We start from the raw sequence: 25117 nt of genomic DNA, 5'->3' as shown, positions 1-25117 counted from the left end.
AGCTTGATGTTGAAATGTACATTTTGCCTTGTAGACACACTTCAGCTGACTTATTTTCACTGTTAAAGCAATCCTGGGTTCAAAATTATTATTATTATTATTATTAAGAGCCCTCCAATGAAACATTTTGTTTCATTAGAGGGTTCTAACTCCAGTGCCTACAGCCTACAAATTTTCAATCTGTCTTCCTAATCAGTATTCCACAATCCCAATATCATTTTTAACACTCAAGTTTTCACTCGGGGTGCTTAAGGGTCAAAGCTGTATAACTGAGAGGAGACCTCCACATAGCCTTTAAAGGAATACAGAGAACCGACCAGGGCTTCTGACCTAATGTCCAATCCTCACCTTCTCGTGTTGCACCCTGTTGGGTATCTACTTGATACTGAACGAACGAGGATGGGCTGGCAATTTGGGATTTAGCCGACCAAATTATCTTCTTATTGGTTAAACCAAAATAAAAAATGATGGTACAACATGACAAAATTTCATGCCGGCTGGGGCGTCACCCGGTTAAACAAGGCCCCCATTCTTTTCGCCAGGGAACCAGGGCAAACAGCGAAAAGTCAGCTACTGGAACAAATCTGAAAACAAACCCCAATTCAACATCACCAGAGTTAAAGATCGGTACTATCAACGTAAGAAGCCTGAATGGGAAAGAAATGGAGCTAGCTGAGGAATTAGATAAGTACCAGATCGACATAATAGGGGTGACTGAAACAAAAAAGACCAAAACTGGTGAGATCTTTCTGAGCAGTAAATACAAAATATTATATTCTGGCAATGACAATCAAGGAAAAGAAGGAGTAGCCATAGTATTCAACACAAAACACGAGGCTAATGTTCTTGAATGGCAGTCAGTCTCAAATAGAGTAATGTGGGCAAATATGAGAATGGGGAACTGGACAATGAGACTTATTTGTGCCTATGGTCCCACAGAAGGTTCTACTAAGGTAGAAGTGGAGGAATTTTTTAAGGCTTTAGAAAAAGCAACTGACACAATGAAAAAGGAAAAGTTGGTCCTTGTTGGGGATCTAAATAGCAGAGTAAGAAATTATTGTAATACATACAAAAATATTTTGGGAAAATTTGGAGAAAAGAGCAAAGCTAATAATAATGGCAAATATCTATTGGATTTTTGCTCAGGACATGGACTGGTTATTACTAACACCATGTTCCAACATAAAAATGTGCACAAATTCACATGGAGAGAAGAGGCTAGGAATAAGAATAGTCTCATTGACTATGTTATTGTTGATAGTGATGATGTTTTCTCTCTGGTGCAGAGCAGAGAGAAAACATCAGTCAAACCAGAGTGTATAGAGGATTTGAAATTGGAAGTGATCATTATTTGGTCTTGAGCAAGATAAAATTGAATTTCATATTGAAAAGGAGAACATGTAAGAAAGTTTTAAAGCGAATAAAGGTTAAGCAGCTCTCAGATGTGAACTGTAGACTAAAATACACAAAGATTATTGAAGGAAAAATGAAAGAGTTTGAGAACAGGAATCAAACCTTGGAGATTCAATGGCGAACTGTGAAGAAAACATTGATTGATTCAGCCAGAGAGGCATGTGGTGAGGTTGTCTGCAAGGATAAAAAAATCAGAACTCCCTGGTGGACATAGAAAGTTAAAGAGGCAGTGAAGGAAAAGAAGAAAGCATATCAAAAGTTTCTGTCAAATAAGTCAGCTTGTGCTCTTAGAGAATATAGAGACAAATGCAAGAATGCTAAACACTGTGTAAAACTAGTTAAACAAAAGTCATGGGAGGACTTTGGCAAGAATATAGAAAATAAATACCAAGAAGGTGGGAAAATATTCTGGAGGTTGTTGAAGAAGCTTAGGAATGGAGGAAAGAGTGCTGTAAAAGGAATTAGAGATGATAAAGGTGACATGAAAACGGGAGAAAAAGATATCCATGAAGTATAGAGTAATTACTTTGAAAAACTGCTAAATGAAACAAGCAGTGATGATAGCACACTGGTAAAAAACACTGAACAGGCATGCAGTCAGGAATACATATCCATACTTGAAGTAGAAAAAGCCATCAAAGGCTTGAAATGTGGAAAGGCACAGGAGTAGATGATATTCGACCAGAAATGCTGAAGTATGGTGGTATAAGAGTCTTACAGTGGCTGCACTGCATAGTTCAGAAAGCCTGGACAGAGGGACAAATTCCCAATGATTGGAGTAGAGCTCTCATAGTACCAATATATAAAAAGGGAAATAAAACTGAATGCGAGAATTACAGAGGTATTTCCCTACTGAGTGTTCCTGGCAAGATCTATGCAGGTATACTTGAGAAACGGTTGAGAAGAATTGTGGAAGAAAAGCTTAGTGAAGAACAAGCTGGATTCAGGCCGAATAGAGGCTGTCAGGATCAGATCTTCACTTTACGACAAATAGTCGAGAAAGCATGGGAATATAACAAAGATCTGTATTTAAGTTTTGTCGATTTGGAAAAGGCATATGACAATGTGCCAAGAGAGAAGCTATTCAATACACTACAGTTATATGGTGTCAATGGGGCATTATATCAAGCAATAATTAGTCTTTATTTGAGTTGCAAGTCAGAAGTTAGAATTGAAGGAAGTACAGGAAGATGGTTTAATATTAAATCTGATGTGAGACAAGGATGTGCATTATTCCCTCTGTTATTCATTATCTATATGGATTACATTATGAAGGAAAGTGGTATTAAACATGATATCAAAATTGGAGATGTTAATGTCAGCTCTTTGCTTCATGCGGATGATGTTATACTTCTAAATAAATCCGCTACAAGTCTGCAAGATTCTCTTACTAAATTGAATAGCTGTTGTAATAGATATGGTATGAAGGTCAGCAATAAAAAGACAAAGACAATGAAAATAGGCAGAATCATTGAAAATGTCAACTGTGTTGTGAATGGAGAACCTGTGGAACAAGTAAAACATTTCAGCTACTTAGGCACGATTTTTACTGAAGATGGTAAATTAAATATAGAAATAGACAACAGAATCAGCAAAGCTGGTATGGTGGGAAGTCAACTGAATAAATTCATATGGAATAAGAGAGAAATTAGTCGGAACACTAAATTAGTATACAAGACAGTGTTCAAACCAGTTTTAACTTATGGATCTGAGAGCTGGGTCAGAAGTAAAACACTTGACCAAAGACTAGAGACCGCAAAGATGAGAGTCCTGAGAAAGATTAGAGGCGTGAACAGATGGCATCAATGGCAATATCATATTAAAAACGAGGATATTAGGAAAGAACTTGACCTTGTCGGCATTCAGGAATGCGTTAGCAGAGCTAATCTCAGGTGGTATGGTCACTTAAATGTAATTGGCGAAGAAAGATTAACAAAACAAGTGTACTCTGCCAGGTTGGCAGCAAAACGACCCAGAGGAAGACCAAGATATAAGTGGATTGATACGGTCCAAAGTGCCTTAGATGATAGAAATACTAGATCTGATAATGTTGAAGTCTTGACAAGTAACAGACTGATTTGGAGGAAAATTGTAGATAGGAAGTTAGTAATGATGTAATTTTTTTCATGTGGTACTATCATATCCTGTACACCCCTGATGGTACATGGCAGGAATGTGATGGTATCATATCCTGAGGGTACATGGCAGGAATTTGATGATGATGATGATCTTTTCACTCTCCAGTGTATCAGAATCACCACAGAAACCAGAAGATGGGACCAGTGCACAATAGTCCAAGTGAGGTTTCATTTGCCTCTTGTAAAAGGGCAAAACAACTTCTTTATCTATACAAGTCAAAGTTCATTTCAACATTGCAATTATCCTCTGAGTTATATTTCCAATGTTTGCAATATGACCCTTGAACTTCAACTTCCTATCTACTAAAATTCTAAGAAACTTAGCCTGATCAGTTTCTTCTAACATAATCCCACGATTTGACATTGGATATCTAATCCCACTGAAGTGAATGACTTTACATTTACTAACATTGATTTGATAGCCATTTTCACAAGTAGCAATTTCAACTTATTCAAATCATTCTGCAAGTACAGATTATCAGCTGCATTCTTGATTACCCTGCATATCTTTCCATCATTAGAAAACAGTCAAAAAACCTGTCAAATACATCCCAATGTAATTAATCTATAGATTGAATAACAATGGATGAAGGACTGATCCACCATTGGTTACCTTAAATCTTGCAGACTCACATTCCCCATATTATTATTATTATTATTATTCAGGCCTCCATGGAGTCAAAAGACTCATCGTGGGAGGTCCTTCCTAAGAACATAAAGTCTGTCAAGACTCATCGAGGGGAGGTCCCCCCTAAGAAACACAAAGTCTATCATACCACTCTTTAAACTCATTGACCATTCTCGCTCCCACCACTCCATCAGGCAATGCATTCCACGGTTCAACCACCCTCCACGCATAGAAACCAATCCTTAACCCTCTTGCTCACAGTTTCCTTTCGTAACTTCCAGGGATGGCCTCTTGTTGTCACTCCTTCCCACTGTTCAACCAAGCAAAAGAACCCCCCAGTGTCAACCCTGTAATCACCTCTCAACAGTTTAAAAGTCTCAATCATATCACCTCTCCTTCTTCTATCCACCAAACTCTGCCATTTTTATCTGACATATCAAAAAATATACCATTTTTTGATATGTCAAATAGCCATCCTCTTTTCCATGCCAATATTTTATAATCCAATCCCATATTCCCCAATTTATGCAACAGTCTTGCATGCTGTATTCTGTCAAAAGCATGATGGTGTATCCATTCACCTTGACCAAACATAAATTATTGAAAATTTATTTTTCACTTGGTTAGAGTATAATAAATTTAGTTTAATCCTTTATCCAAGTGTGAGCAAACAAAGTTTGCACCTGAAAGTATCTTCAGAACTGGGTTAAGGTGGTACAACACCAGGGCAACTCGTTGCAAAGGTAGAGCAAGCTACCAACACTCCTATCTCAGTATCTCCTATAATGCAAAACACATCTCCTTGCAGATATGTCTATTGTTATGCATTAAGGGAAGGGCCACTACCCAGACTAGTTTCAACCTTTATTGAGGTCTCTTCAGTGGGAGCCAGGCCCAAGATGATATCAGGCAGAAGCATTAGTAGGTCATCTCCACCTATAGGAATTGCCAATTGGTGTGCCACCCTTTTTTAATAATTTACTCTGGATTTAGAGAAAGATGTTGAAAGTTTATTTTTCATTTGGTTAGAGTATTTTAGTTTAATCCTTTATCCAAGTGTGAGCAAACAAAGTTTGCACCTGAAAGTATCTTCAGGACTGGGTTAAGGTGGTAAAACACCAGGGCAACTCATTGCAAAGGTGGAGCAAGCTACCAACACTCCTATCTCAGTATCTCCTATAATGCAAAACACATCTCCTTGCGGATATGTCTATTGTTATGCATTAAGGGAAGGGCCACTACCCAGACTAGTTTCGACCTTTATTGAGGTCTCTTCAGTGGGAGCCAGGCCCAAGTGGAGATATCAGCATAACAACAGACATATCCACAAGCAGATGTGTTTTGCATTATAGGAGATACTGAGATAGGAGTGTTGGTATCTTGCTCCACCTTTGCAACGAGTTGCCCTGGTGTTGTACCACCTTAACCCAGTTCTGAATATACTTTCAGGCGCAAACTTTGTTTGCTCACACTTGGATAAAGGATTAAACTAAATTTATTATACTCTAACCAAGTGAAAAATAAACTTTCAACATCTTTCTCTAAATCCAGAGTAAATTATTAAAAAAGGGTGGCACACCAATTGGCAGTTCCTATAGGTGGAGATGACCTACTAATGCTTCTGCCGGAGATGACCTACTAATGCTTCTGCCGGAGATGACCTACTAATGCTTCTGCCTGATATCTCCACTTGGGACTGGCTCCCATTGAAGAGACCTCAATAAAGGTTGAAACTAGTCTGGGTAGTGGCCCTTCCCTTAATGCATAACAATAGACATATCTGCAAGGAGATGTGTTTTGCATTATAGGAGATACTGAGATAGGAGTGTTGGTAGCTTGCTCCACCTTTGCAACGAGTTGCAAAGGTGTTGTACCACCTTAACCCAGTCCTGAAGATACTTTCAGGCACAAACTTTGTTTGCTCACACTTGGATAAAGGATTAAACTAAATTTATTATTAAACATGACCTATGCTGTAAACCCATGCTGTTCATTACAAAGTATGGTTTCTTTCTCTGTCAGTCAATTTCTGAATGTGAGCTCTAACTTTTCCAAAATCTTCACCACTACTCCAGAAATACTGATAGGTCAATAGTTGGATACATCCAACTATTGACCTATCAGTCTTTGTATCACTCTTGTGCAGTGGAATTGCCATACATTCTTTCCACTTCTGCAGAATCTTCCCTGTTCTGAAATTGAAATTATATAAGCTGGTCAAAGGAATAGCCACTTCAGCTAAACACTCTTAGCTATCGTGCTGATAGCTAAGAGTCTCTATTGCAAATTCTTATTCAGTTTGTGCAACAGTTCTAGTATCTCCTCCTCATACATTTAAGTTTCTTATTCAGTGAAGAGGCAGTGGTGAGCATCATGTTGCATACATTGGGTTCATAGCTTTAAGCAAAATGGATAATTCTTCTGCATGTCACCCTCCATCATCTGCATCTAGTAGAACTATTCTTTCATCTTCATTCTTTCTTTTACTTACAACATAATGATAGAATTCTTTGGGGTTGTCTTTTTTTTTGCAGAGCCAAGTTTATTTTCATACTGACTTAGCTTTCTGTACAAACAACACATCCATTTTCACTCCTGTGCTATTTATTCTTCGAAACTCTAAGGACATATTCTGATATTGCATCATTTAGATATTTTTAAAATGCTGCCCATGCACTGTCGATATTTTCCCATTCCAACAGCCAATACCATAGTGCAGAATCCAACATACTCCTCAGATGGTCATAATCTCCTGCTTTATAGTTCAGCATGTAACCTTTTCTGAATGGAACATTCAGAAGCTTAGCCACTACTCAAGTGAGTATTGCATGATCGCCATTGCCAACCAGAGGCAGAATTGCTACATCTTTACTGAAATGCACCCCTCTGACATTATAAACAAATCTAACACTCTTTGACCTAGAGTTCTTTATCACATGTTCTTGAAGTTGTCTTGCAATAGCTCAATAAATTCAGTTTCAATCTTCTCATTAGATTTTGCTATTACCCATTCAATGTTTGGATAATTAAATTCCTTCATTATGATTATTCATTTTGCATTCATCTTTATTTGGTGATGGATTTCTTCATCACTAGAAAGCAATCAAACTAAACCTGTTACAACACCTTACTATGTATCTGATCTAGTTATCCTCCACCTTACACCAGATGGCTTCAAACTCACTGCCACAAGAAAAACTGTTACTAGTATTATAGTGACAGGTCTCAATGCTAACTGGATTCATGTCATCCAGTATCATTAGCAGCACTCCCCCTCTCCTATCTTGTCTATATCCTTCCTAAAAATAATGTACCCAAAAATCATTGTATGAAAAATTTTGCTGCTGATTCCCCCCCCCCACCACCACCACCACACATTTCATTCTTCTTGGCTAAAGAATTCAATGCTAAATGAAACTTAGTATGTAGGATCACTATCAGAATTTGTTGTATGTTTCAAATGGGAATCTTTTAATGAAAATTTGTGAAAACAAGATTGACTATAACAAATATACGAAAAATAGTTTTAGGTTTGATTGTTTTGATAATGAATGATATCAATATGCAAGAAAGAAACTATGAAAAACTTTGCTTTATATGGTATTGTACAGATTTTCTCAACTGTTTCATCTCCTCTGCCCTCTTCTTAAGTTTTTTTTTTTAATTACAATTTTTCTCAGTTACTTTATTTTGCCCAAAATTTGGATCCATTTCATTATCCTACTGATTAATATACTGTATTAGAATACCAACATACTTGATGGTCATGAAACAAAGAGACACCAGCCTAATTCACTCCAATTTTAATACCAGTAAGTAGCTGTTTATATGGTGATTGAATTATTTATATAATTTAAAATTGACACAAAAAACAAACATCCTGAAACTACCAATATGCATATAAACAGCTAACAGTAAGCATGTAACAAATATTTACTCTTCCTTGGAAATTAGGTAACACACACACACATAATATGTAAAGCAATAACTAGTATAAGTAACTACTTCATTCAGACACTACTAGTTTCATCTTAATTGCATAACTTTATTGGATGCAAAAGAAGGAACAAACAAAAAAAAAAAAAAAAAAAACAGTAATTAATACGAAACTAGTTACTTGTGTATTCTACCAGTTATTACCTTATAAACTAGAATATGTTTATCCATGTACTGGCAAAAGCTCACATTCAAATATATATAAATATCACTTACATTTTCATCACTTATACAATTTGGCCATCCTGACCACCTTTGAAACCTTACTGGAATGTTAGTTAAATCATACATGTCTTGTTTGATCTAGATACAGAAACATAGATGAAAGAAAAAAAGATATATAAAATATATAATTTACATATTACCTAATTATATTTATTTATTTTTTCATATAAAAAAAAGGAAACTGGGTTTATACTAACACTATTTGAGTAATATATATCAGATTATCAATAAAGAAAATGTTGTTTTAGACATTCGAAACATCTGACAAAATGTAGTATACAGAGAAGCAAACAGTATTCGTTACAGAAATATGTAAAAACTCTAACTTTGTGAGTGTGTGTGAGAGAGAGAGAGGAAAAATTATGCTGCTAGTTTCTCTACTCAATGTGTGAGCAATTACGGTCAAACAAGTCAACATTTGTATACTCAAAAGAACAAAAATACAGCAAGTCCTCTATTTAGAGTGTTTCATTTATGCTCATCTAATATTTAGTAATCTCCATTTTTATATGAATACTCAACTTGAAATATATGCCTAGGAACATTTAAGAAAACAGTTTGAGCATTCAATGACTTTGTCTTTAGTGTCTTGTGCTGAAGTGATGTTGAATTAAGCGCTTATGTTTTTCTTTTTTTTCCAGAAACTTTGTGAAATACTTACAGTATTTCACGTTAATTAAAGACAAGGCCCAACAAAGATATAAGCTCATCCACAGCAGGCTTCAACCCATAAGCTGATGGTTCAAGAGCAGGAATGCTAACCATGTGGCCAACCACCTTAATTTTATTAAGAAGGTCTAAAACATAATTTTGTTTTACATTTACATGCCTTTTTACATTTGAAATAACTATTCAGAAACTGGATAGCCATTCAGCAGATGTCTTTTTCTTGTAGTTTTAAGTATTTAAGATGAGTGTTATATTTGTAAACAAATATAATGCTCATCATAAACTTAGAAGGCAATTGTGGTAAGACCATCACAGTCAATGATATTATAAAAGAAAGATCCCAAGAAATTATATTCTTGGTTTAATCCTTTATCCAAGTGTAAGCAAACAAAGTTTGCACCTGAAGTATTTTCAGGACTGGGCAACTAGCATATAGTAGCTAATGACTTCACATCACTTGCCTTAGTATCCCATAATGCAAAGAACATATCCTTACAGACGACATGTATAATCAAGGCCGTATTCATGAGTGTGTGAACTCTGCGGTGGCACAGGGCCCCTCAAAGCGCAAAAAATTGAAAAAAGAAAATCAATTAATTTTTTGTAATTATTATATAAATTAATATTGTAATTATTATATAAAAAAATATTATATAGAAAAATATATGTATATAATTTTACAACCAATTATTATTGTTATAGTAAGCAAAATAGGATCATAGCACTAGAGCGGTAGTATTTTCAATCTATATTCGATTTATTTATTTTCTAATATTATCTATTTTAGATATACAGGTAATCCTCATATAATGCAGTCTATAAATTGTAGTATCCCTCGTTCAATGCGGTTACGATATAACGCAGTCTACAATTTCTAGTAACCCTTTTTTTTTTCCATATTTTTCACCGCAGGACTTAAAAATCAAATTTTATCTTTGTTAAATTTGTGTCTGCCTGTATCACGCAAGTAGTTATAAGTATCGAATTTAGTTTTATTGCATCACTAAATAAGGCACTGTACAGAGGCGTTTGCAGTCTGTGTCATTCTCAACAAATAGTGCAATTAGAGACAGAGGGAATAAAAACAGCGCTAAACTAATAAATCACATGTCCCCTTTCACAGAAACTATGCTGTATGGACTTAAGCAAAACCATATGTTGCACCGAAACACAGTATCTAACTAAAAACTTTTGTCCAATTTTTCAATTATGAAATAAGTGTTTGTTTTATTGCATTTGAAATTCTCGATGCCATTATGACAGATCATGAAGGCTAACTTAAAATAAAAGACTACCAAGAATTGAAACATGCCATATAACGAATGTGCGAGTTTGCCTGCCACCTCAAACACAAACATGAAGTTGTGAATGTGTTAAAACTAATAGTGAATGTTGTATGACAGTTTCAGACGTTATGGAATTCGATTGAAGAGAATTAGCATTTCAACTCAACACTTGTCTGTTGCTTTTGTCTTTGGGTTGCACGATCTTTTGTTAATACCCACACAAATGATATGTACGTCTTTATAGCTGCTGTCTTGTGTAAAACAAAATTCAGCTTGTACTTATTGTAACAATTAAAAAAAAAAACTTGAATAATTTATAAGTGTATAAAAGGATATCACCTGTAAATCATTGACATGCCAGCAAAATTCTCAGACATGCAACCTCTGGTACAAGTACCATAAGTTCGCCATCTAGGGTTTACTATATAAAGTGTTTATTGTTGAAAATTGTCTTCGTTTTCTGCCAGGAAAGCGCATTTAAAATCATAAGTGTGTTATTCTCAAGTTGAGCAGTTTGTTTTCTGGTGAGTTACATACATATGAGAATTACAAATGAAATCCAAGAGATTTCAAGTGGTGCCGACCTCCAGCCACTTAAAGAACATCTACAAAATGTTATTTCTGAAGACAGTGATGACGATTAAAAGATGCGCTTTATTTTATTGTGTCTAAAACATTTATGCATTATGTGCAATGAAATGTATGTACAATTTGTAATTTTCATAATTTTATACCACGCATTTGTCTCATAGTTTATGTTTTCTTAACTTACATGAATTACCTGAATTAAATAAAAATATTGTTTTTGTTGGATTGTCATTGTTGTTTATATAATTTAAAAAAAAACGATTTCGGAACCTAACCCTGCTTTTTCTATGATCTAAGTCTTATATAACGCGATTTATATAATGCGGCATTTCTATGGAACCTAACATCCACGTTATACGAGGGTTACCTGTATTTTATTTATCAGGTAAGTAATTTTGTTTTAATTTATTAACTTATTTTATAATTAAATCTATCGTATTTAATTCTAGAGTATGACTAGTCGCAAGAGAGATTATTATGGAAGAAAATATCCAAGTGGGCATGAAAAACGAAAGCGAAAACAAGAAAAAGAAGTGGCCGAGGAACGTCAAAGAAATTCACTGTTTAAATTTATGAAGTTGAACTCATATATTTGTTCAGATATATCAGTTGATAACGGGAGTTCTGAAATAATTACAAACAGTTCTTCGGCTTCAACATTAATTAATAATGAGAGTTCTGAAATACTCAAAGGAAGCGGAGAACATGACGCGTTTGGTCAAACAATGAGTATTGAAGATCCTAAAACTGAGACACCAGAGGAAGGTGAACTATTGATGATCCAGCAACATGGCCCAAAATTTTGAACAACGCAACACTAACACAAATTGTACAACATGGTCCACCGTCTCCTCTGACTGAAAATGATTTTCCAAAGGATGACAACAAGAGGTGTTTTTCCACAGCTCACTATGTTAGGACAATTGCAAATGGGGAGAAGCAAAACAGAAGATGCTTGTATATTCAAACTCTTCCAACTCTATTTTTTGTTTTTGTTGCAAATTATTTTTTCTGATGATAATTTTTATCTAATAATGGCTTTTCTGACTGGAGACGTGTAAGTGAAAGATTAAAGTCTCACGAACAAAATCCAGTGCACATGAAATGCATGTATTCATGGACACAAATGGAATGTAATTTAAAAAATCACAATACAATTGATCAGGCAAATCAAAATGTCATAAAATTTGAAGCAGAACAGTTAAGAAATGTTTTAAGACGAATAGTAGCAGTAATTCTTTATTTATCCGAACATAATTTAGCTTTTGGAGGTAATTTTGATACTTTGTACACAGTTCATAATGGTAATTTTTTTGGAATCATAGAATTAATTGCAGAATTTGATCCACTTTTAAAAGATCATTTAATGCGATGTTCAGAAAAAAAAATTATAGGCAAGAAACAAAATTCGTATCTATCACCATTGTGCAAAATGAATTAATTGTTGATATGGGAACCAAAATTCAACAAATTATTGTAAATATGATACGACAGGCAAAGTGCTATTCAATAATTCTCGATTGTACTCCTGATGTTAGTCATCAGGAGCAAATTTCAGTAATTTTTAGATTTTTACATATATTTGAAGCAGATATTGAAATTCGTGAACACTTCTTGACATTTTTAACAACTAATGACACTACTGGTAAAGGTATATATGAAAATATAAAATCACTTTTTAATGAATTAAATCTTAAATTGTCAGATTGTAGAGGGGCAAAGGTATGATAACGGAGCGAATATGAAAGGAGTATATAAGGCAGTCCGTGCTTACATTTTAAATGAAAACAAAAAGGCATTTTATACTCCTTGCACCTGTCATAATATAAATTTGATTTTAGGGGATGTCGCAAAATCATCAATTATAGCAATAAATTTTTTTTAATGTTATACAAAAAATATATACATTATATGCTGCCTCAACTTCACATTGGGACATATTAAAGAAATGTGTTAAACAATTAACTCCAAAACTGTTATGTGATACAAGATGGGGATGTAGAATAGAATCAGTTAGAGCTGTATGTTTTCAAATTCCAGAATTTTTAAATGCACTAAAAGAATTATTTAAAACTGCATCAGATAATACTATCAAAGTAGAAGTGGTTTCAATATATGAACAAATAGATTCATTTGAGTTTATGCTAAGCCTTGTAATTTGGTATGAGCTTTTGTCAAAAATTAATTTAGTAAGTAAAGTATTACAAAATGCAAAAATTCCCATAGACGTAACAACTAAGCATATTAAAGAGTTAGTGCAGTACTTGGAAGAACAGAGAATATCAGGATTTGATAGCTGTTTTGAGATTGCTAAAGAACTGTCAAATCTATTAGAAATAGAAATTAAATTTAAAGAAAGTCGAGTACGTCGAAGAAAAGTATTTGTTGATTATGAAACACCTGATGAATCACACATAGGTGCAAAGATAATTTTAGGATAATTTTATTTTTTGTAATTTTAGATACTGCTCTACAATCTGTCAAAAAAAAACATTTGAAATTGTATGAAATTCACGAAAAATCATTTGGATTTCTTTATGATATGAAATTAATAAGAAAAATGACAGAAAATGAATTAAAATTTTGCTGCAAACAGCTGCATCAAAAATTAAATACAGATATCGATGAATCTGAATTTTACAATGAATTAATTATTTTTAGAATTATTGTTCCAGGAGATGCACTCGTTAATATTTTAAAATTTATAATTGCAAATAATTTTTCAGATATTTATCCAAATATTACTACGACATTTAAAATATTATTGACCAGACCAGTTATAATTGCATCATCAGAAAGGTCATTTTCCAAATTAAAATTAATAAAAACCTATTTGCGATCTTCTATGTCTCAAGAACGTTTGTCGTCCCTGGCAATAATATCTATAGAGCATGAAATTGCAAAAAATTTGGATTTTGATAGCGTTATAAATGATTTTATTGATAAGCACATTAGGTTAAATAAAATTTAATATATTAAGATTTCTTTTAAATCTTATAAGTTGTTATACATATATTTCATTCATTATAGTAAAAATGGATATATTTTTTTTCATATTTTTATATTATTATTTATATTATTAAATAAATCATTGTTCTGGCATATTTATATGATAATGTGTACTTACATAATAAAATAATATATCATGTACATACAAACACATTTATTTTTTAACTAATTTTTTCCCTTTACTTAAATTGATGCTAAAGAGCATACTTATTTATGTGCATAAATATTTTTCATATTTTATTTAATTAATTAACAAGATATTCTTCCATTTAAAATTTCCATAAATGTTACTAACTTTTAGGGGCCCCGCATTTCCATTTCGCACAGGGCCCCGCAAAATGTAGAAACGGGCCTGTGTATAATGCTATGCATTATGAGAAGGGTCACTACCCAGATTGGTTTTGACATTTATTGAAGTCTCATCAGTGGGAGCCAGAGGTGATACCAAGGTTGAGTAATGCAGAAGTCATGATTTCATATAAGAGTAGCCAAAAAGCATTACACCTGATTATTAAAATACTCCAGATTAGATAATTGTTGAAAGTTTTTCCACTCGGTTATATACTATATAATTGGTTTAATCCTTTATCCAAGTGTAAATAAACAAAATTTGTGCCTGAAGTATTTTCAGGACTGGGCAACTCATATATAGAAGTTAATAACTTCACATCACCTGCCTTAGTATCCCATAATGCAAAGCACATTATAGCTTCTATACATGAAGTGTCCAGTCCCAAAAATACTTCAGGTGCAAACTTTGTTTGCTTACACTTGGATAAAGGATTAAACCAAGAATATAATTTCTTGTCATCTTTAATTTATAGTATAACCAAGAGGAAAAACTTCCAACAGTTAATGTTACTGTTTAATATATGAACTATTCTGCAGGACTCATTTAAGGATAAAAACTATATAACCGAGAAGAAACTTCCACTTATCATGCAAAAAAACACAGAAAATGATCAGGGATTCTAACCCAATGTCCAAACTTATCTTCTCATGGTGCACCCAGCTATTAGGTATCCACACTGATAACGAACACATGAAAATGGTGTGGCAATAGCACTTTGCTCTGCTATTGCCACACCATTGTTAGTATTGTTTCCTGTACTAACTTAATACCACACAAATATAACAGTAAAACATATTTATTGTGAATCTAAATGAGATACTGTTAGATTAAAAAGACCCCCCCCCCCCGTTTGCATGATGCAATGAGAGCAAAGAATGAAATTTATTGGAAAACAATTTCAGATTCTATCAACATAATGAAAGGCTGCAACATAACATGCAATGAACACAAATAGGTCAGTAGTAGAATTACTGAAATACACTGTTGACGTAATTATTGTCCGAAAAGACAAATACAAGTAGATAATTCTAAATAAGGCATTATTATCTTTCTACCTCTACTTCTTTAAAAGCATCATTTATTATTAAAAGTTCTTGCCAAGGATGTAACGGGCTCATTGGGGGAGGCCATACATCATCAACAACAGTTATCAAATTTTCACGAATTCATTCACACCAGATGTACTCACTACTTTAATAAGCAAACTGTTCCACTCACTTATGGCTCTATAAGAGAAAAATCTAGCTCTTGTCCATTTCTTAACTGCACACTAAATTTACTTCCACAGATGCCCTCTTGTCCTCTCCCCACCTTCCATATCATGAAAAATAATATCCACCTATATCCTATAATGCCTTCTCAAAAGTTAATAGACCTTTATCAGATCACACTGTTTTTCTTCTATCAACTAGCATCTATAGTCCACATATTCTCAAATCTATCCTCATCATAATGTACATTCCATAATCCTGATATCATCATTGTAACTCTTCTTTGCAGCCTTTTCACAACTTGGTTGTAAAAAAAGCAAAACGACTTCCATATCCTTACATGCTAATGTTCATTTAACTTCACTTCAACCTATCCACAACTCCAAAATCTCTAGCTTTGTCAATTACTGCAGGCATAATCCCCCCATTATAACATGCTGTTGGATATTGCATCCTGCCAAACTGCATAATTAATCATGTTTGCCCACACTTCCAGCCTATTCAAATTACCCTGTAAATTCTGGATATCAATAGCATCTCTGATTGTCTTGCCTATCTTTGCATCATCAGCAAACTAAAGATCTCCAGTCAATCCCTTTCCAATATCATTAATGTATAGATTAAACAACAATGGTCCAAGGACTGATCCCTGGAGCAACACCCACGTTAAACCTGAAATCTCGAAGATTTGCATTCCCTGTATACCACTTTGATATCTGTCCTTCGCCCACCGCTTAACCAAACCAACAGTTTAAATTCCAATCCCATAATCTCTAGTTTATGCAATAGCCTTTCATGTGGTATCCTATCAAATGCCTTAGTCAAGTCCAACAGCATCATAGTGTATCCATTCCTTTATCCAATTCAATTGTAACATTATAAAATGAGAATATGAGCCAATTGCTCAGACATGATCTCCCTTTAGCAAACCCATACTGTTCCTTACAAAGAATATTTTGTTTGTCCACCCATTTCTGTATGCAAGTTCTGACCAACTTCTCTAAAATCTTTACAACTACTCCAGAGATAATGTTAGGTTGATGCACATCAGTGTTTGTTTACAAACCCTTGTGCAATGGGATTATTCTACACTCTTTCCATTCCATCACCTGATGAACTTTTCTGAGCTCAGACTCAAATTATACAGACCTGTCAAGAGGCTAGTCAGTTCAACTAAACTGACTAGGCTATGCAACAGCTTTAGAACCTCCTCCGCATACATTTCTATCTCTTCATCCAATGCAGTGGTAGTACTGTTCACTATGTTACATACACCAGTAAAAAAACTTTTACTTGTAGCTAATGATAAAATTCTTTTGGGTTGCCTTCAGCCTTTGCAGCCAATTTCTTTTCATACTCCAACTTAGATTTCCATACAATATTCATAACTTTTCTGGTTTGAGCTTTACATATTTCATAGCTCCACTCATTCTTATTCTCATGATATTCCTTTCACATCATCTTCTAATGGATCTCTTTAATGAGATTACATATCCATTTCACTCTTATTTGTTGTTTAAACTTTATGGATACATTCAGATATTGAATCATTTATGCATCTTTTCAAAGCTTTCCATGCAGTGCTGATATCCTTCCTATTCAACAGCTGATATCAAACAAAAGATAGTATTCTCCTGAGTTTTTCATAATTTCCAGATATGTAGTTCAGCATATCGTATATCCTCATTGCAACATCCATATAACTGGCTGCTTCCCAGGTGAGTACACCACGATCACTGTTGCCAACCGGTAGCAAAATAGTCACATCCTTCTCTGAGACACCTTAGCTACCTCTACCTGTTTAGGAGTATCTTTTATCGACCTCTAGCTGTTAGGAAGCATTTTTTATCTACTTCCACTGTTTAGAAGCATATTTTTATCTACTTCCACTGTTTAGAAGCATATTTTTATCTACCTCTACTGTTTAGAAGCATATTTTATCTACCTCTACTGTTTAGAAGCATCTTTTATCTACCACAACTGTGTAGAAGCATCTTTTATCTACCACAACTGTGTAGAAGCATCTTTTATCTACCACAACTGTGTAGAAGCATCTTTTATCTACCACAACTGTGTAGAAGCATCTTTTATCTACCACAACTGTTTAGAAGCATCTTTTATCTACCACAACTGTATAGAAGCATCTTTTATCTACTACAACTGTTTAGAAGCATCTTTTATCTACCACAACTGTTTAGAAGCATCTTTTATCTACCACAACTGTTTAGAAGCATCTTTTATCTACCACAACTGTTTAGAAGCATCTTTTATCTACCACAACTATTTTAGAAGCATCTTTTATCTACCACAACTGTTTAGAAGCATCTTTTATCTACCACAACTGTTTAGAAGCATCTTTTATCTACCACAACTGTTTAGAAGCATCTTTTATCTACCACAACTGTTTAGAAGCATCTTTTATCTACCTCTACTGTTTAGAAGCAACTTTTTCTCTGACATTTGACACACATTTAGCTAACTGAGATCAGGGAAAGTAATGACCACATTTTATTTAAACAGCAAACATGAAAATAAAATTATTTGCTCTGCAAGAATTTTTTTTAAGTGGGGTTACTGGGCAATTTTAAAATTACATAACACTAATTTGTTTGTTTAGCTTTTGTTAAGCTAAACAAAAGTCATGGGAAGACTTTGACAAGAACATAGAAAATAAATATCAAGAAGGTGGTAAGATATTCTGGAGGTTGTTGAAGAAGCTCAGAAATGGAGGAAAGAGTGCTGTAAAAGGAGTTAGAGATGATAAAGGTGACATGAAAATGGGAGAAAAAGATATCCTTGAAGTATGGAGTAATTACTTTGAAAAATTGCTAAATGAAACAAGCAGTGATAGCACAGTGGTAAAAAACACTCAACAGGCATACAGTCAGGAATACATATTCCATACTTGAAGTAGAAAAAGCCATAAAAGGCTTGAAATGTGGAAAGGCAGCAGGACTAGATGATATTCGACCAGAAATGCTCAAGTATGGTGGTATAAAAGTCTTACAGTGGATGCACTGCATAGTTCAGAAGACCTGGACAGAGGGACAAATTCCTGATGATTGGAGTAGAACTCTAATAGTACCCATATATAAAAAAGGGAAATAAAACTGAATGTGAGAATTACAGAAGTATTTCCCTACTGAGTGTTCTGGGCAAGATTTATGCCAGTATACTTGAGAAACGGTTGAGAAGAATTGTGGAAGAAAAGTTCAGTGAAGAACAAGCTGGATTCAGGCCAAACAGAGGCTGTCAGGATCAGATCTTCACTTTACAACAATTAGTTGAGAAAGCATGGAAATATAACAAAGATCTGTATTTAAGTTTTGTCGATCTGGAAAAGGCATACGACAAGGTGCTAAGAGAGAAGCTATTCAATACACTACAGTTATATCATGTCAATGGGGCATTATATCAAGCAATACTTAGTCTTTATTTAAGTTGCAAGTCAGCAGTTAGGATTGAAGGAAGTAGAGGAAGATGGTTTAATGTTAAATCTGGTGTGAGACAAGGATGTACATCATCCCCTCTGTTATCCATTACCTATATGGATCACATTATGAAGGAAAGTGGTATTAAACATATCAGAATTGGAGACGTAAATGTCAGCTCTTTGCTTTATGCGGACTATGTTATACTTCTAAATAAATCCGCTACAAGTTTGCAAGATTCCCTGACTAAATTGAATAACTGTTGTAATTGATATGGTATGAAGGTAAGCAATAAAAAGACAAAGACAATGAAAACAGGTAGAATCGTTGAAAATGTCAACTGTGTTTTGAACGGAGAACATGTGGAAAAAGTAAAAATTTCAGCTACTTAGGCATGATTTTTAGTGAAGATGGTAAATTAAATATGGAAATAGACAACAGAATCAACAAAGCTGGTATGGTAGGAAGTCAATTGAATAAATTCATATGGAATAAGAGAGAAATTAGTCAGAACACACTAAATTAGCTGTATACAAGACAGTGTTCAAACCAGTTTTAACTTATGAATCTGAGAGCTAGGTCAGAAGTAAAACACTTAACCAAAGACTAGAGACTGCAGAAATGAGAGTCCTGAGAAAGATTGAGCATGAACAGATGGCATCAATGGCAATATCATATTAAAAACGAGGATATTAGGAAAGAACTCGACATTGTCAGCATCCAAGAATGCGTTAGCAGCACTAATCTCAAGTGGTATGGTCACTTAAACAGAATGGGCGATGAAAGATTAGCAAAACAAGTGTTCTCTGCCAGGTTGGCAGCAAAACGACCCAGAAGAAGACCAAGATATAGGTGAATTGATACGGAACAAAGTGTCTTAGATGATAGAAATATAAGATCTGATAATAACTGGTAATTAATTTATGTATAAGTCTTACTACTAGAATCAAGATCTGATAATGTTGGAGTCTTGACAAGTAACAGACTGATTTGGAGGAAAATTGTAGATAGGAAGTTAGTAATGATGTAAATTTTTCATGTAGTACTATCATATCCTGTGCACCCCTTGAGGGTACATGTCAGGAATTTGATGATGATGATAATTTGTTTGTAGCCATAGAAGGTTCTAATAGAGAAAAGCTAAAGGAATATTTTGAGTTGGAATGGAGCATAGCTGACAAAGAAAAAGCTAGTTCATGTTGAAAATCTAAATCAGAATATGAAAAGATATACAGAAATATAGCTAAGAGGAAATTTTAAAAAAAAAGGGGAAAAAAAAAAACAGCAAGTACCTGTTTTTTTTTTGTTATTTTTTCAAGACATGCAGTAGTCATTAATATCACATTCCAAAACAAAATATGCAAAAATTTCGAACTTTTACGATAAGCCAATCCATGAGAGGCTGTTCAACCTACCTATGGTACATTAATATCATGGATGGGCAGAAAGTCGAAGAGAAAGAAGAAACTTGTTAATATTAAATTTGAAGGTATAATAAATTTAGTTTAATCCTTTATCCAAGTGTAAGCAAACAAAGTTTGCACCCGAAAATATCTTCAGGACTAAGGTAAGGTGGTACATCCTGGTCCACCTTTGCTGCGAGTTGCCAAGGGATGTACCACATTACCTCAGTCCTGAAGATATTTTCAGGCACAAACTTTGTTTGCTTACACTTGGATAAAGGATTAAACTAAATTTATTATAGTCTAACCAAGTGCAAAATAAACTTCCAACATCTCTCTCTAAATCCAGAGTAATTTAATAATAAGGTGGTACACCGGTTGGCAACTCATATTGGTAAATATGAACTCTCCATTGCTTTTGCCTTAGTATCACCACTCTGGGTGATACTAAGGCAAAACCTCAACCTGACAAGACCTCAACAAAGGTCGAAACCGGTCTGGGAAGTGGCCCTTCCCTTAATGCATAGCAGTATACATGTCTGCAAGGAGATGTGCTTTGCATTATGGAAGATACTTAGACAAGGAGTGATGAGAGCTTGGTCCACCTTTGCTGCGAGTTGCCAAGGGATGTACCACCTTACTTCAGTTCTGAAGATATTTTCAGGTGCAAACTTTGTTTGCTTACACTTGGATAAAGGATTAAACTAAATTTAATATAGTCTAATGAAGTGCAAAATAAACTTCCAACATAAATTTGAAGTCATGTAGGATAGTACTGTTGTAAAAATTTGTTCTGCAAGTATAGAGCTAAACAATGATTCTTAACAGATTAGAGGAGAACACAATTATTGGTCAATTCTGATGTGTCCATGAAATATTTCTAGAAAATGCAAGTAGAAGAAACAGTCTATGTGAAGGAGTGTGGGGGTGAGCTGGTGACAGATGATCATTAATCAACTTAATTGCCCTCTTCTATACTGACTGAAGTATTTTCATGCAGCTCTAAGAAGCAAAACCCCAAATGTGATAATATTCAATGGCTGGACAAATTTGTACCAAATTGATAACTATTTAAGATAAAATAAAACTCTGATTGAAAGATTAAACTTAATTTTTTGGCTGCTGAAGAGGCAATATTTATGATATGTTTATGCAAAATGAGACTGGAAGCTAGCAAGTAGAGATTTTATCTTGTCTAAGGAAGATTGAAAGTTTTTTTTCCTCTTCTTGCAAGAAATGAAACAGGATTGTTTTTTTCCAGAAAAGAAAATTATTTGTACACTGTTGAACAATGATTTGGAGATCGGAGTGGAGGTGGAGGACTCTAAGTTTAAATCTGAAAGTTTGTTGATTTGTGAAGTACAAGCTTTATGAAATTTAAGAGGAGAGCAGTGTACTGATATCAGCAAAAAATGTGTTAGAATTTATTTTTTTGGTTGTTTAACAGTATCTGATTTCTGTAGGAAAAATGATGACTTAAGTTACATAAAATAAAATTTTGAGAATTCTTGACTATTTCAAAATTAACCTGTGAACACCAAGTATGCTTAAGATCATGACAGAAAGCAACAGATATAGTGTCACATGCAGTAAGACTGGAAGTATACCATTCAAAAACAGTAGCAAAGCACATCTTTGAGAGGTTCTTTATGCAGGATAACTTTCAGCAGGATGGAAAACTGTCCACACAGAAATTAACTTATTAAATTAATTAATACGATACTAACTACTGATTAGAAATAAAATTTCTCTAATAAATCCATTGACAGTAATCACATATCTTGAATGTCAATGAGATGTTTTTAAATGGGGGGATGAAAATTACACAAAGAAAATAAGGTAATACATTTTGGAAGCATTTAGAATGAGGCTAAAAATTCACTTCCCATTTGTTTCTGATAACTTGCTTGAGTGGATTTCTGTAGCCTGATAACCATCATATGGCATGAACATAGTTGTACTTCCTCAAAGTTCGATCACACAATTTTTTTCTCATACCTCTTCTCAAATATGCTTCTATAAATCTTACATGAAACACTAAGAATGGATATTTCTGATTCTCACATTCACTTTCATGTCCTATTTACAGACAGATACTATGAGGGCACAACTCCAATCATCCAGAACTGAACACCCTATTAATGAGAAGGGGAATAATGGAAGACTTTATTTTTGATATATCTACCTATGTGAATAAATTTTCTGTAAACCATAAAAGAAAGGATGCAATTGAGAAGATGCAGGATTAGAGTATCTAGAAAAGACAGGTTATTATTATTTTATTTTTCTGTAGTGAACTGAATTCTGGAGTGCTGGCTATTGAGGTGGAGGAGGAAGTAGTCTGGAGTGTATGAGCCATGTGGCCAAATAGAGAACACATGAGTATATCTTAGCCATATAGAAGGTTTGAGAATGGCTGTAACTTGAGACTTTTCTTAGAATCAGTGGCAGATTCAAAAAACCATCCTAATCTTAATATGGTTGTGTTAAACTTTCCAAGAGTTGGGGAACTTTAATTATTAGGTCTTCTGCCTAACAGCTCCAGCTAGACAACAGCATCTAAAGAGGACTATAGTTTTTATGTGTTTTTTACCACTTATTGCTTTGAGTGGTTCTGTATGTGCGATTACAATTTTAATATTGTATCCCTGATGATGCTTCTGTGATAGACAAAATATAGGATCCATTAAAGTTGGTTTTAATTGTTTCTCTGTGCTGTATTCCTTCCATTAAACCTAATAATGACTGACTGATTTAATCAATGAATCAATCATTTACTTCAAAATTTGCTTCCTGTTTTCAAATTTGTAATTTGAAAACAGGAACCAAATTTGTAATTTGGTTCCTGTTTTCAAACCTTCAAACCTTCAAAATATTACTGGGGAAGGAAGAATTTCCCCAACAATATTAGTCAAGTATATACTTGAGTCCAGATTTCACTTCTAAAAGCTGCTAGACTTTTGAATTCATTTTGAAATGTTCTTACAAATATTCATAAATGGAATGGAAGAGGAGAAAGACAAGTTTGGCTAGTTGGTTTTCACGCAGAACAGTAAATGGATGTCAACCAGCAGTGCTTGTGTTCGTGCTCCCCGGAGAAAGTGAAGTAATGATATTAGCTAGTTCATCAGGAGACAGTCCATAGAAATAGCTTATAAAGGAGACTTAAGGCACTAAACAAATATCAAAGAAATAGTAACTGGAGCAAATCAGAGAGGAAGAGAGTTGTCAATTAATCAGACTCCTGATCTTCTGGATAACATTCTTGAGGCTTTCTGTGCACAACCAGAAAATTCGTATGAATGATATTTAAAAGTTGATATTCAGGGTTTGTAATGAGATAGGTGAGAAGTAGTAGTCTGGAGTAGAAGAGTCCAGTTTTTTTTGTTTTGTTTTTTTAAGGGAAGACTGAACAAGTCATGAAAATATTGTGTGCACACTAACCAGGAAAGGCTTAAGGTGAAAGTCAGCCTACAAAAAAACACTTCGAGATGATGATATTATCAAGCAAAAGCAAAGCAAGATATTTCTAGGGAGTATTAAGATAGGTCTGTGTTTGGGAGCACTGAAGCTCACCAAAATATCCAATTAATATTAAGAATGACAATATAAGTTTCTCCAAAGTTTTTTATGACTTGTATTCATCTTTGGTACAATGGCCAAGAGATTTAATCCTTTTGTTAAGGCGTAAGTGCTGTGAGAAATTCATGTTAGAAGGTTAATGGAGTGAAAATAATATTCAATTCTTCAAATATTTCATCTCAGTCACTGAGAGATCTTTAGGCAGTACACTATGAAAGACTAGAGTCCAAACTAGGTGGGATACCATCTATGGTCTAGGATGTAAACTGGGATCTCAAAATAGCAGTGTTTCCCATAATTTGAGAAATTTAATGGAACCATATTTGGAAGCACAGCTCAACTGGAAAAAGACCACCATGCACCATCACAGTAAATTTAGAAGAGGCTGTTTTTGGAATTGGAAGCTGCTCTCAAAAATCAGCCTAATATGAATAAAAATGGTTGTATTAACCTTAAAATATGGAAAACACTAATATTTTGAGATCCCAGTTTACATCCTAAGCTCACATAAAAATTTTTCTTCCAAATTATCTCATCTGTCAAGTTTCTGGTGTTGTCAGCACAGATTACTGCATAAATCACTATTTAATCTTAATCTCCCAGTCTGCTTCTTGAAATAGCCCTGCTTACACACCACTGTACACTTTCATATGGTGCAGTATGATGACCTTTGCTGTCCTTAAGCCAATAAACCATAAATCAACCAACAAACCAAACAATCTGCTTATGGATTCTTCAATATATCTTATTCCTGTCTAATATCCTGACATTTTTAACTTGGTTATACCATTAAAGCAATCTAATTTCTTTCTGATGTTGATCTCTCTTATATGTAGTTTATAATAAGATCAACTATTTTGTTTTTAATCACTCTCAGCTTCACAGCAGTTATGACAGAAGTATACTGGCATAAACAAAACACATCAATAGCTTTCTTGGCCTTCCAAATAAATGTTTTTTTTTTTTTCCTGCTCAAGAAGCTACCTTTAATCCATCCATATATTAATTCTGTACAAATCCCAAATCTGCCCATCTTTAGAATTCTGCTCTAATGTTTGGGTGAGTGTACTTAAAACCTCCATAGAAGTTATTTATGCTATCCAGAGGAGTGATTTGACTGACAGATGATCCCCTTCAGTGACTCACTTCAACCACCACCTCACAGATGCACTGTTTTCGCTCTGTC

The 25117-nt window shown here is 34.2% G+C and overlaps 1 protein-coding gene across 1 annotated transcript in view; it reads right to left on the bottom strand.

Annotated features, from left to right (window-relative positions):
* Positions 1 to 25117, bottom strand: part of casp (Fas associated factor casp) — a 439916-nt gene that overhangs the window by 270892 nt on the left and 143907 nt on the right. The window contains exon 7 of the mRNA XM_090414528.1: positions 8392 to 8478. Within this exon, the coding sequence (XP_090270654.1) occupies positions 8392 to 8478 (87 nt within the window). The remainder of the gene's footprint in view (positions 1 to 8391; positions 8479 to 25117) is intronic.

This window comes from Typopeltis vanoorti, chromosome 25 (genome assembly GCF_054136105.1).
Source record: "Typopeltis vanoorti isolate ZY-2024b chromosome 25, IOZ_Tvanoo_1.0, whole genome shotgun sequence".
Lineage (NCBI taxonomy): Eukaryota > Metazoa > Arthropoda > Arachnida > Uropygi > Thelyphonidae > Typopeltis > Typopeltis vanoorti.
This window is presented reverse-complemented; position numbering and strand designations above follow the sequence as displayed.